The sequence below is a fragment of the Rhinolophus sinicus genome, linkage group LG04 (genome assembly GCF_036562045.2).
Source record: "Rhinolophus sinicus isolate RSC01 linkage group LG04, ASM3656204v1, whole genome shotgun sequence".
In the NCBI taxonomy this organism is placed as follows: Eukaryota; Metazoa; Chordata; class Mammalia; order Chiroptera; family Rhinolophidae; genus Rhinolophus; species Rhinolophus sinicus.
This window is the reverse complement of record NC_133754.1, coordinates 135,899,181-135,912,733: the sequence shown is the minus strand read 5'-3', so window position 1 is coordinate 135,912,733 and position 13,553 is coordinate 135,899,181. Positions and strand designations below refer to the sequence as shown.

The 13,553-nt window shown below is 40.3% G+C and overlaps 1 protein-coding gene across 3 annotated transcripts in view; it reads left to right on the top strand.

Annotated features, from left to right (window-relative positions):
- Positions 1–13,553, top strand: part of KDM4C (lysine demethylase 4C) — a 346,173-nt gene that overhangs the window by 251,910 nt on the left and 80,710 nt on the right. The window contains exon 17 of one of the 3 annotated variants that reach the window (XM_074330450.1): positions 9,548–9,653. The exons of the other annotated variants lie outside the window; for them this stretch is intronic. Within the exon in view, the coding sequence (XP_074186551.1) occupies positions 9,548–9,643 (96 nt within the window). The 3' untranslated portion in view covers positions 9,644–9,653. The remainder of the gene's footprint in view (positions 1–9,547; positions 9,654–13,553) is intronic. 3 annotated transcript variants of the gene reach the window in all.

Below are 13,553 nucleotides of genomic sequence, written 5' to 3'. Positions count from 1 at the left end.
CCTCCAGAGATAATTATCCTTTGGTATTATCTCTTTCTTATGTTTCTCAAAGCTCTTCATAAATATTTTTCAAATAATGATGAGAACATTACAGAACACATTAGTTGGCAGGTCAACTTAGAATTAAAAGGAGATCGGTAGCCCAAATGTTTTTAGAAACAAGAAAGTTTAAATACTTCTCTTAGGTACCATTTCTCTAAGAATCCTTTTTTATAATTAGAAAATGAAGATGCCAGCAACAAGAAAATCACTCCTTTTCCTGGCAGGCCCAGCAGTTAATATATGTGCATGTTCAGGCTTCTCAATTTGACAGGGGGCAATCACCATTTAATTTCAAAACTCTGTTTATCTTAATGATGGCCTTAGAACTATTGCGTCTCGATTTCCTGTCTGTGACAGTCTTACTGTTCTGTGCTCTTTGCCACATGCTGATTTGGGGAGCTTTGCCCTATGGCTATGGCACATAACACTACCTCAATGTACATTCCGCATAGATAAAGGAATGACAGCCTTTTAACCTCAGCTTGCTGTGCGTGCAGAGGATGACAGCCCACCTGCACTGGGGAAAGCAAACAAGCAGGAGTGATGTGTTCGTTCTTAATCACGTTCTATTTCTCCCAGACATGTTGAGAAAATGACAGGCCACGCTCCGAGGCCTGGTTATCAGCCAGAGACACGCCAGGCACAGGGCATCTCCACCGCAGAGAAGGCTCAAGTGTACTTTCGAACTTTGACTTGTTTATTTCTTGTTAGAATTTTAATATGTAGATCACATAAGGCTCTTGGTCCTTATTTTTTAATTTTATTTTCAATGATACACTGTTTTAGTTACAAAAATAATGTCGATTTGTCATCAAAAAATTTTTTTAAATACAAATTTAGTTAAAATACAAATGAAAGTCATGTCTAGCTCCATGCCGCTCCACGGAAGTGATCACATTTAACATATTGGACTAATGATTTTTTTCGCTTTTCTATGGAGAAAACAGCTTGGAAGGATACGGCATTTTACCATACTGTGTTATAAGTAAGAGTGTGCTTCAATCACGTACTACATACTATGTATGCTATTCAGACACATAATATGTAAATCTGTTTTATAAAAATATCACCCACTTTCTTTTAAGGTTAGTTGCGTTTTTCCTTTCCTTTGCTTACTATGAACCTACCAGCACTTAAAACATTTCAAGTACTTATCTCACTTAGAAATTTTTCAGGCTGCATTTTAAAAGTTTTTTTTTTTTTTAAATAAAATTTAATCACCTGAATTGCACTAAAGCTAGTGCTGACTAGTCTTCAAATGTGTCATTTGCTGCAAGTGTAAAAACATTTGAATAATAATAAATAATAATAAGTAATAATAAAGAGTATGAGTTTTGGGGCCTGGCAACCTGGGTTTACATCTCAGTTCGGCCATATACCAATTATTTGTGGATATGTCATCCTCCTTGGAAGTCTGTCTTTGATTTTAATGACAGCTCTCTGTTGGTGTCCCTTCTCTCTCTTTGGCTACTGGATCTCAGGTTTCTTTGCATGTTCTTCTTCCACTGTCTCTCTTGAATGTTTATGTTTCCCCAGTTTCTATCTGAAGCTCTTCACTCTTTACATTCTCAGTAAGGATTTATAAAATCAGAATCACAATAATAGTACCTTCTATCATTGTTGTATCAAGTAAGATAAGGCATGTGGAGTCTTTCATCCCGTGCCTAATCATCGTTAAGTGCTCAATAACTGTTTCTTCTTATTGTTATTATGATTATGCTATGTTGGTAATACCATTATAATAAAACGATATTAAAATAACAACAATGTATAAGTAGACTGCAATTTGTAAATCAATGATATGAAGTTTGTTTTTAAGTTTACTTTTTTCACTTGGAACACATTTTTTCATACATAAAATATTACAAATAATTAAATACTAGTAAAGTTCCCAAATGTTTATTTAACTTAAAAAAATGTTGATTTTTAAATAATTACAGATTCAGAGGAAGTTGAGAAGGTAGGAGAGAGATTCTTGTGTGCCCTTCACCCATTGTTCCCCTTTGGTTACCTCTGATAGAGCTATCTTACAATATCAAAACCAGGAAAATGACATTGGTACAACACGTGTGCATAGTTCTATATAATTTTATCATATTTATAGCTATTTTATTGCAGGGAAGTGTAGTTCTGTAGAAATGGTTAAAAGGAAGGTGAAACAAAAATCGTGGTAATGTATTGTGGTTTACAGCATATGTAGAAGTAAAAAGAACTCTTGACACTCAACATAAAACAACCCTATAAAAATTGTGCAAAAATTTGATCTACTCTTTATCAGAAGGCAAATATGATAGCACCTAAGCACATGACAAGATACTTAATATCATTATCCACTATGTAAAAGCAAGTAAAACCACAGTGCAATGCTGCCACTGTGTTTCCCTGAAAATAAGACCTAGCTGGACAATCAACTCTAATGCGTCTTTTGGAGCAAAACTTCATATAAGACTCGGTCTTATTTTACTATAAGACCGGGTCTTTAATATAATATACAATATAGTATAATATAATACCGGGTCTTATATAATACAATATAATATAAGACTGGATATAATTAATACAATATATAATATATAATACTGGGTCTTATATTAATTTTTGCTCCAAAAGACACATTATACCTGATGTCCTGCTAGGTCTTATTTTCAGGGAAACACGGTACATATCTATGGAATAGTTAAATCAACAGAACTGACAATACCAAATGTATAGCAACAGGAACTCTCTCCCATGCTGCTGGTGGGATTGCAAAATGCTACAGCACGTTGTAAAACAGTCTAGCAGTGTCTTATTAAGTGAAATACACAAGTTACCATGCCTTCCAGCAATCCCAGGCCTACAAATTTATCTAAGAGAAATGAAAATTTTATGATCACACAAAAACCTGTACGTGATATGTATAGTGGTTTTATTAATAATGACCAAATCTGGAAACAACCCATTGTTTTGCAGTTGGTGAATGAATTAACAAACCATGATACATTCACATAATGTAAGACTGCTACTAAGAAGGAACAAACTCCTGATACCATCTATGTGGAAAACCTTAAATGCATCATGCTAAGTGAAAGAAGCTCGACTCAGATGGCTTCTGGAAAAAAACAAACCTATGAGGACAGACACCCGTTTAGTGCAGAGATTGGCCTGGGTGGCGTGTGGATTACAGAGGGACACAAGGGAATTTTTTTTGTGCTGGTGGAACTGTAGTATAGCTTGATTGTAGTGGAGGTTCCATGACTGCATTTCGTGGTCAAAATCTATGAGTATAGAAGTCTAAACATTAAAGGGTGAATTTTACTACATTGTAATTAAAAAATTAAGTGTAAAACCCTATTTTTAATGTTGCCAGATTGACTCTGGAAATGACTAACGATACTAATGATAGCTTAGTGGCATAGGTTGAAGGAAAACATGGTGCAGAAAAGTAGGAAGAGAGGAAGTGAAAGGAAAGAATGTAGAAGATAGTAGAAAGGGAAGTGTTTTGGGAAGTGAGAGGTAGAGTGCATGATTTCCCACATCCCATCCCACACTCATTGTTTGTGCTCCTAGGCAACATTGGACTTTTGTGGGCAGAATCTTCCTCTTGGAAGGCTTTCCACACACGTCGATCTCCTTCCATTCAGAAAGTTCTGATCTCAGATAGCTGTTTCCATAGCTAAAATCCTATTGCCAAAATCATTCCTAAGAAAGTTATTACTTTTAGTTTCTACTTCATCATCATAATCATCATCTCTCTGAGGATTAAAGAGATATTTGTTACATTAGCACATGGCTGGCACTGAATAATGAAGTGATGATTTCAACTCTTATTCAATAGATGAGAAATCAGAGTTTGTTTAAAGAGGTTATGTTAGCTAGATAATAATTGGAGAGCTGTGTTAAATCTGGCCTCCTGACCCAAACCCCAGGCTCTTTGCTACCAGGCTATACTCACCTTTGAGTTAAGTAGCTCCCTGATCTTCTCAAAGGCTGAAAACAAACAGATGTGCAGAAGTTAATTTTTTCCAGCATTTTCCATGAAAATGGCCATTTCTGTTTAGATATACTACCTGTTTTTTTTTTGTTTTTTTTTTACATTAGAGGACTTTAAATGAGTACAGTAGTTAAAGTCTGCGTTATTTAAGTCCTTAGGAGAAGTAGATTGCAAGGGAATGGGGGAAGTATTCTTAAATTAAGTTTTAAAATATTCTCACATAGTATCATTAGCTTTTCAGGGCCCGTCAAACTCTAGTTCACTCCTGCCTGGTGTCGGATCTGTTGGAAAGCTTTGACAAACAGTTGGTATGTCAGAGACAGCTAAAAGCCTCAGAGAGGTGCATGGAGACACATAAATCTATCATCTAAATAAACTCCACTAGTGGCAGGTGTCTGAGAACTCTTAACTCATCGTGATGTGGGCACATGGGTTTTGTTAACCAGAAACAGCATTTTAACATTGACAGCTTTTAAAAAGACAGTTCTAGACAGGAATTTGCTATCTGAAAAACTGCAGACTAAACTGGCCTTCCAGTGAAAAGATTGTAGGGCAGCTCACTTTATAAAGAGAAGAATATCATTATTGGGTTTATTTCCTAACATCTGAATCTTTTATGTATATAAACGATTTTTATATAAGCTGTTCTTGACCAGAATGAAAACTTTGGTTATAGAAAGTTATGTACAAGTAAAGTTTGACCACTTTATTTTTATATTTGTGATCAAATCTTGGTAAAGTCCACTTACTATCTTTATATTGAAAAACATGCAGACACTTTTGAAATATTCCAGATACTGTATTAAATTCAGTGTTAACATTTCACCTATCAACTCTTTGCAATTTCAACTATTTGAGAGTAACCCTGAAAGGCCAGACCACTGTAGTTCGTAGTTTTGTCGAGCCTTTTGTGTCTGCTGTAGAAGGCATTAACGAGTGAGCCTAGCTGACCATGTACCACCGACATGTAAGCACAACCCTTTTGCCCCTGATGTTTTACATGCAAAGGTATGTGCTCTGTGGGTTGGCATGAATTTGGGAGTTTACAGAGATCTCAGGACGTCTGAGGAAACCTACCATATATGGTGAATGGATGATTTCCATCTTTGAGAATGATAGCCTCCTTCCTTTGTGTGTGTGAGACAGTGAACAGAATCCCTCTTTTTTGAGCAAAAGGAGGGATGTGAAACAATTTTCTCCCCAAGTGGACCCTGGAGGAAAGCACCCAAGCTGTGATGGCAGGCATGGTATGCAATGAGTAGATTGTCAGCCAAACAGTTGTGCATTTGGGTGTTTTGCCAGTGTCCCCCAAAACAGATCCCAGAGCTTAATTCCTTTGCATTTTGTAAATTAGTTATAATTCTTTCTGTCTCTGCTGAGTTTTCTACATGCTTTAAAAAAAAATTCAACTGACCGTGTAGCAAGTGGGTTTGACCTTCCTTATCAGGAAGGATAAGCTAGCTGGTAAAAAAGAGCGAGACCCCTTCTCTTGGACTTTTCATTTAGTCATTTTGAAAGAGTTTTATTTGAGAGCTAAATTACTTCTTGGTTGCAATGATTTATCTTGTTAGTACGCTTAAAACACGTCAGCCCTCATTGTCCCACTCATGGAAAGGAGCAGGAGCAGCACAGCGTGTGGGACAGAACTTACATGCATCGCATGTGTGCCCTGCGCTGGGTGCTGAGCGCTGCCCTCGCGTGCATCACCCTCGTGGGCCTCCACAGCTCAGGATGCGTTGGGTCTTTCAGGCCCCTCTTTGCCACACCCTGTTGTAGGCACCCTCCTGTAATGAAGCAACAGTAGAAACAAGTAAGAAAAACCCAAGAGCTCTTGCTCTTGTGATGTTTCATGCTAGGCATTGTTTCATCCTGTTTTTATTGGAAGTTCAGATGATTTTAAGGAAATTAAGCTAAATGAAATCCATTTAAGGTATACAAATGGGAAGTGGCTGGGCGGGGATGAAATTGATCTGTATCACATTAAAACTTGCTGTTTGCACAACAATTCATTAATGTCTGGCATTTGGACCCCTTGCGACTTTTGATACATTGTATATTTCAGGGTAAAATGGAAATCTAGACACAGAGGGAGAGCAGCAAGCATGAAGGCTGACTGTGAAAACTGCGGTTCAGTGGGAACCGGAAGTTACATGGGCACTTCCTCCCCACGCCCCATCCTTGTTTAAGATTCTGTTTCTCATCCTAGATGGGAATAGCCAGCATCATCTCTAGGATGGGAATAGAGCAGCCTGAGCTCCTACTTGAGTCAATCCATGGTTTTTCCTAAAATATGTCACCTGTCGTTTTCCCCTGGTACCTTAGGACTGTACTCAGATATTTTGTTTTGTTTGTTGACCTAATGTGTGGATAAAGCTACTTCTTTTGACTAGTTATACTCTGCCTATCCTGGAATCTCGCTTTCCTTTTGTAATTGAGTTTAACATATATCCTATTACAGCCTTGAAAATAGTGACTGGAATCAAAATCTTTCCAAAGTGCATCGAGTTAATGATTTTGGTACATCCTGGGGTCACCTCCTGCAGCATGGAGGCATTTAAATAGGAGCCTCAGAAGCAGAGCTGTTAATCCTGCAGGTACATCACAGGCCCAGAGGCTTGTTTCCTGGGGAATCTACTTTGTATCTCAGCCTGAATCCTGCCTTCCTGCTGCACATCAAAGCAACGCAATATATTTTGACTTTTGGTGAAACTATCACTCATTCATCAAAGTTCTGTCTGGGCGATAATTTTTGCTTTTGAAAACAGATGTGGAAACTGAGCTGACAGATGTTGAGAATGGACCTGTTGTTGAAGCTCACGTTGTCACACATGATGTATGAAGACAGGTTGTTAGCGTTTAGAATGGAACACCTACAGTCTGGTGAATCAAAAATCCTGTTTGCATGTGTCTTGGATTATGTAGTTTGATTTGTGGTGCTCTGGAGGTAATTAAAAGTTGTCCCCACTCCCACCTGATCCGTGCTAAAAACCATTAAGTATAAAGTAGGATAGCTTTTATTGTATTTTAGTGGTTAGCAAGACGTACTCATGTTTTTGCGTTGAATATTTTTTTTTCGTTCTGGCTGTTCCTGTGCCAGCCATGGTCTAGGTAATCCTCCAGCAAGTCTTTGAGGGTGATACCGTTATTCTCACTTTCCATTTGATAAAACTGACTCTAAGAAGAGGTCCGTAACTTGAGTTTGTACAGCCACTAAGCAGCAGAACTCCTTCCTCTGAACCACTGCTTGTGGAGTGGGGTGGAGTCAAGCACAAAATGGAGAAGTGGACGCTCCGTAACTCAGGGATCCCTTCAACCTGCCTCATGGCGGCTGAGCCTCTTGTCACAGAGTCGTCTCACAGCCCCACTGTATGAGAGTCAGCCCACCAGGCCAGCGCAGTGCACGGTGACGTTCTCAGCCTTCTCGAGCAGTCTTCCTGGGGAGAAGCATCTGGGTTCCCTGTTCACTTGTGTATCTCGGTCAATATCAGCCTGAGCCATGGCAGGGACGTGTGGCCAGGTGCTCGCTCGCCTTAGGCTCCTCAGCTTCCGGGGCCGGTGGATATGTGGGCTCCCTGCTCTGAGACCTCCACTTTCCACTCGTATCTTCAACACAATTAAAGGAGAAAAGAACAGTTCTTCAACATGTCTGTTTAATACATGTCATGAAGAATTTTTCATAAACATTTTGATGAGAAACAAAATTTAAGATAAATTCTATGTGCAAAATGTTCCCACTTCAATAGGGAAAAGACTTGAAATGTGATATTGTGGTTGCCTCTGGATGGCAAAATATTGGGTGATTAAAAAAAAAATTTTATGCGTACTGTTGTGTATTTTGCAGCTTTTCTACAAGAAGCCTTGTAGTGCTTGTGAAATCAAAGGAAAAATAGTAAAAGTATAAAATTGGGGAAATTGTTATTTAAACACCTTGGTCTTTTCTATGCCTTTTTCTCTTGTGAGGTCAGCAGGAGGGATATAGGACCAGCTTTTAATGGAGAGCATGGCCCTAGGTTTCCTCTGTTTGTTTTCTACACAAATACCCTGACTCATCTTTTTTGTTTCTCTTTCATTTCTGGATATTTTTTTCCGTAGTAATGTTCACAGTTGCATATTCGTCTCCTCCTTAATGCTTTCTTTCGATGTGGAAGGTTCCCTTCTGATGTTTTTGGTAGTAATTTTTAAGGGAATCCTTGTTTTACTTGCTAGCTATGACCCAAATCTGTATTTTTTAAAATGATTTCATTATCTGTCATATTAAAAGTATGTTACTTAATTAAATTGAGTATAAATCGCTTTCCCCCTTTTCTAGAAGTTCCATATCCAGGAAAATAATTTAAATTTTAAATGTACTAAAATTTCTATCTTAGCATGTTCTCAATATCCTAAATTCAGTTTAATTTTATCTGTCAAATGTACTTTACATGTGTATTTGGGGTCTCTAAACCACCCCCATGTTTGATGATTCACTAGGAGGACTGAACACATAGTTGTACTCACAGCTATGATTATAGTGAAAGGATACAAACCAAAATCAGCAAAGGGAAGACACATGGGGACAAAGTTTGGAGGAAACCGGGTACAAGCTTCCAGAGGCCTCTCCCAGTGGAGTCACACAGGACTCCTTAATTTCTCTTGGAACAGTTGTGGCAGCATGTGTGAAGTGTTGCCAACCAGAGAAGCTCGTTAGAGAATCAGCACCCAGAGTTTTTACCGGTGACTCTTCACATCGGCACCCTCTGCCTAGCGTGTACCAAAATTCCAGACTCCCAGAAGGGAAGCAAGTGTTCAGCATAAACCACATTGTGCTATACAAACAGTTTAGGCACTGTGAGCCATTCTTATCAGGGAATGAGGGGAACCCTCCCAAAATCCAGGTTCCAGGACACCTGGCAGGGACCAACCATGTAAGCAGGACTTTGCTGACGGTAGCAGCCTCAGGCGTTTCTACACAACATGCAATAAAAGTTAGAAATATCTATTTATACCAAAGGCAGAAATGAGTTTGCTTGGGTAAAGAATGGCCTCACTATGTGCATTAACCTCTAAAAGAGTGATTTGAACATTTTCCCTCTAGCTCAGTTTTCACCTCTGTAAAATGCACTAGTACTTTGCACTTTAGAATTCTGTGATTCTGTATGTTCTCTAATATTTTATATGTCAGCATTAGTTCTCCAGCTGGAGTCCGTGTACCTGAGGGTTATGTGAAGGCTGTCTTAGAGGACAGACCCGCAACTTTTGCATGAACTCTTTCCTCATATTGGTCTGGATGAGAATGAACCTTGGAAGAGGCTGCTGGTTCTCCTTTCCCACTAACCCTTTTCTTTAGCAAAGAAACACATTGCTCTAAGGTAGATAAACAAAAGGATAGATTCTGAGGGCAAGTCTGAAGAAATCAAAGCAAAGATAGATGAGGTAATAAGTACTGGAAAGCAGCATATTATTTCACCTAGGCCATACATTTATTGCAAAAGTTGTGACCTTATCTGTTAGCTGCTCACTGAAATCCGCGGTTTTCTCTTCCTTCGTCCACAGTTAGTCCACATCACCCAGCCTCCCTTGCGGAGAAGAGCTCAACCAACGGTATGGGAGCAAACGGTGATGGACGTCACTCCCAGGCTTGGCTCCTGAATATCCCCAGGTGCCCTCCTCCTTACTGTTTTCAGGAATGGAGTTGACCCATAGAGAGACCTCAGTCCCCAAATGCTGAAATGGCAACCCTTTTGCCCCTGAATGACCATGGAGGAGTGCTACCCCACTGAATTATCTGCCAGCCCAATGTGAGCCAGAAATGAATTTCTGTTGTGTTTAAGACATTACATAGTTGGGGCCTATAGTTTACCCTAATACGCTCTTGATTATCTCTTTGAATTAGAATTCAGAAATGGGGTGCTTGATATGGGGATGCATATTAATATGTTTATTTTTAAAATGAATTCAGACTTTTCCTGATAGAAAATAAGTCTGTTTTGGCAGATTGGTTTGATAATGAGGACTGCCTTTGCCGGTTGGGTTGTCTGTATGGCAGACGTTGGGCTTAATCTGCTGTCCCAAAGTTTGACCAAAACATATTTAAAGCATACCTATAACTGTATCCTAGAATTCTGTGCTAGAAAATAATATCCTTTACTTTAATCTTAAAATTTTTAAAAAATTTATAAGGGCTAACTTTAACATATATAAGGAGAGAGACAGTTTTTCCAAAAGTCTTTTGGGGACTATTAAGCAAAAAAATATTTAAAGATCACTAGGGTATGAAAGAGGACTGTTTGCAGTAAGTACTTTAAATGAGTCTTGGTTGACCTGATTAATAAACAGGCAGTTAGTTATTCACTTGTGTGAATGAGCTAAATGTTCAGGGCAAATTTAAAGCAAACCGCAGAGACTAATGCTACAGCTTGAACAACTTCTGTTGTTGTAAGTCTTCCAAATTACCCTCTTAAAATGTGTGTACATCTCACCAGGCAGATGAATGGAAAGGTTGAATAAGTGATCTTCCTGTGAGGAGAGTGTGTGGGTAGGGGGATTACTTCACTAAGTGCTGCTGTCAGTAAACCTGAAATTTTATTGCTCCTTCTCCTTTCCTGAATCTCTTTTATGTGCCAGGAAGACACGTAGATAGGGGATGGACCTCAGGACCTGGGCCAAGTGTTTGTAGGAAAGAAACTGAAGAATAACTAGGTGACTAAAGTGCAAAGGGAAGGACTTAGTCTAAGAGAATGCAATTTCCTAAATTTATTATTTGGCAGCCTGGTGCCCATAAGGTTTTGAATAACTTAAGGGAAAGGTTCCTACCTGTGCCCCATACAGAAGACCAAACTCACTGTAGCAAGGAACAGCAGAGGGAAACCTCAGCATTCTTCCTCCGTGTCGCTGTGTAAAAGATCAGAGAAAATCATCAGTGCTCACAGCTGGTCCTCCCGCATTGACTAAACGTGTCTCCAGGAGTGTGTCCCTGGCATTCATCCACTTTGAAGATGTTGACAACCATAAATGCCAGAATCACACCTGGCATTTCTGTTGAAAAACACTGAACTCCCCGTGGGCCCAGAGCCTGCAGGGATGATGGGGAAATCTGGGAAGTAGAAAACTGCTGTGCATGAGGAAGTATGAAGACAGACCTCTTCATGTTGCTGGAAGAAATCCTTTGGGTTCCCAGTGTCTGCGGCCCGGAGATGAGTTCAGAGGGGCCAAAAGGAGAAGGCAGATGAGGTGCTGGTTACCTCAGAAACTCCTGAATTCCTTTGCTCCTACGGAAGCTGTGTGACAGCAGGATCCTAGACAGCTAATCGCTGGGTAAAGGGACTTTTTAGGAAGGTATTTGGGTGGATGACGTTTGTACATCAGGTGTCTTCACTTGGCCTGGCCCGTGTCCCTGTGAATGGCATCATGGTGGCTCTGAGAATGGAGTCATCAAAGAAATACTCCTGAAGCCTCCTTCCCTGGAGATTCTTTCATTCCTCCAGGGCCGAGACCGTGACCTGTTCATCTTTGCCTCACTAGAGTCTCACATGGGGCCTGAGCCCATACTCAGGAAAGGTTCACTGGTGCATGAATGGACCCGTGACAAGGTTTCCCTCCAGCCTTGCCCACTGGAATGGCACAGCGTTCCATTAGGAATACTCTGTGCTCACCCAGGTTTCATTTCAGGATCCCTGGCAGGTGAGATTCAGGAGTGAGGAGGAGAGCTCAGTCAGGCACTGTCACTGAATACTGTGATGAAGACGACACTAGGGGCGGACGCATCCCATTTACCATGCTCGTCAGACCTTCACCGGATCTTCCAGAGCCTTGCAGTTCCAGCCTTCTGTGAGGGTGAGGAAGGAAAGGGTAGTGCTCCATGTGTAGCCATTTGCAGAAGCAGAGCTCTGACTGCTTCCTGCCTGTGAGTCCCAGGGAGCCTAAGGGGCTGCAGGCAGTCCTTTTCCTACGAGTCTGCTTCGCTCCTGCAGCCAGCGTTGTCTGCTGACTTGACACTTCATCTCCAGACTACTGGGTTTGTCACGCTCAGCGCCTGATCTCACACTGCTTTAGAATTGCTTCCTTGAGGGCAGGAAGATCTACAGGGAATAAAAAAATGAAACAGGCAATTTTGTCAAGCATTTGCAGTAGCAAAACAGAGAGCTAACAATAGGAACTTATGTGTATTGTTCAACAGAATGAATGATCAAGTTGAACGCAATTGAAGGAAATTGTCAGATTTAGGAGGAATGATAAAATACAGCACCATTAAGGGCCTTTTCTTTATTTACGATTTACGCTCCTAGCCATTGTTAGGGTGCACTCCCAAGCGGGGACGAGACCTGTAGTTCTCTATTGTCTGTGTGCATGAAGAAGTGTGCACAGTATTAAATTATTTATTAAATAAGTAGAGTTATCTCAGTTCACCAGCCTGCATATACTCTCTATTTCAGGACCATATCCCCTCCTTATTCTGCGTCTGTTTTGTGTGGGGTGTGTGTGTGTGTGTGTGTGTGTGTGTGTGTGTGTGTATTTATATAAAACACACATACACAGAGGGTGCCAAAAAATGTATACACATTTTAAGAAAGGAAAAAACTGTATTAAAATTGTAATAATATATACCAATAGCAAAAGATGAATACAAGTCGTGTGTGTACATGTTTTTGGCACCACTGGTATAAAAAATATGTGTATTTAGTATGTGTGGGTGTATGCATTTGTGTATGTCAAGGGAGAGGGGTTAATGATATGTACTTTGGAAATAGCTAGCTCAAGATCATCGGAAAGTCTAGGTTAGCGTTTCTATGCAAAGGGCAGAACGCCAGGAAGGATCTTGTCCCACTTCTGCTGCTGGCTGTGAAGCTTCAGGCAAGGAGTTTAGTCTCTAGATATCTAATATTGCGACCTGTGAAATGAGATGACCATATGTAGCATTCAGAAACACAGCGATACATGACTTACTGCGTGTAAAGTGCCTGAGGCAAATGCAAGTTAAGGTCGTTATGAGACAAGGCGATATAATTTAAATAGTAACATTGCTGGACAGATTATGTTCCTTCCATAATATCCCTTCTTTCAAAGGAAATGATAGGAGGGGTCTGTCCACTGTACCGCTATGAGAATTTGGGTCCAAGTCCTCAAGGGGTTTTTCGATTGGAGAGCAGTGATGAGTAAAAAGCCTGGTGTAGAGGCAGCACCAAAAAGCTGTGGAGAAGTATAGGAAGGACTCAACTGCTAGCCCATGGTGTGCAGTGGCAGAGGGAGGCCAAAACAATCACCTTTAGATCTCCGTAATCAAGTGCCGAGAGAGGACAAGGCTCTAAGTGACCAGCGCTTGCTGCCGTAGAACATTTTAGTGAAAATGAGAAGTTTAATGGCATCAGTTGGTTGATTGTAATGCACTGGGGAACTTAGAGAAAGAAAATAATGAGCTTGGGGCTTTTAATTTAACGGAGGTGGTAATGACCTGTGCTGCTGCTAAACTAAAGCTTTAGGAGCCACTGCGTGGTGCCACCGTCTCTCTGGTTTCCCAGCTGTGACAGTGGTGTGGTTCAGATGGGGCTGCTGCCTCTGCCTA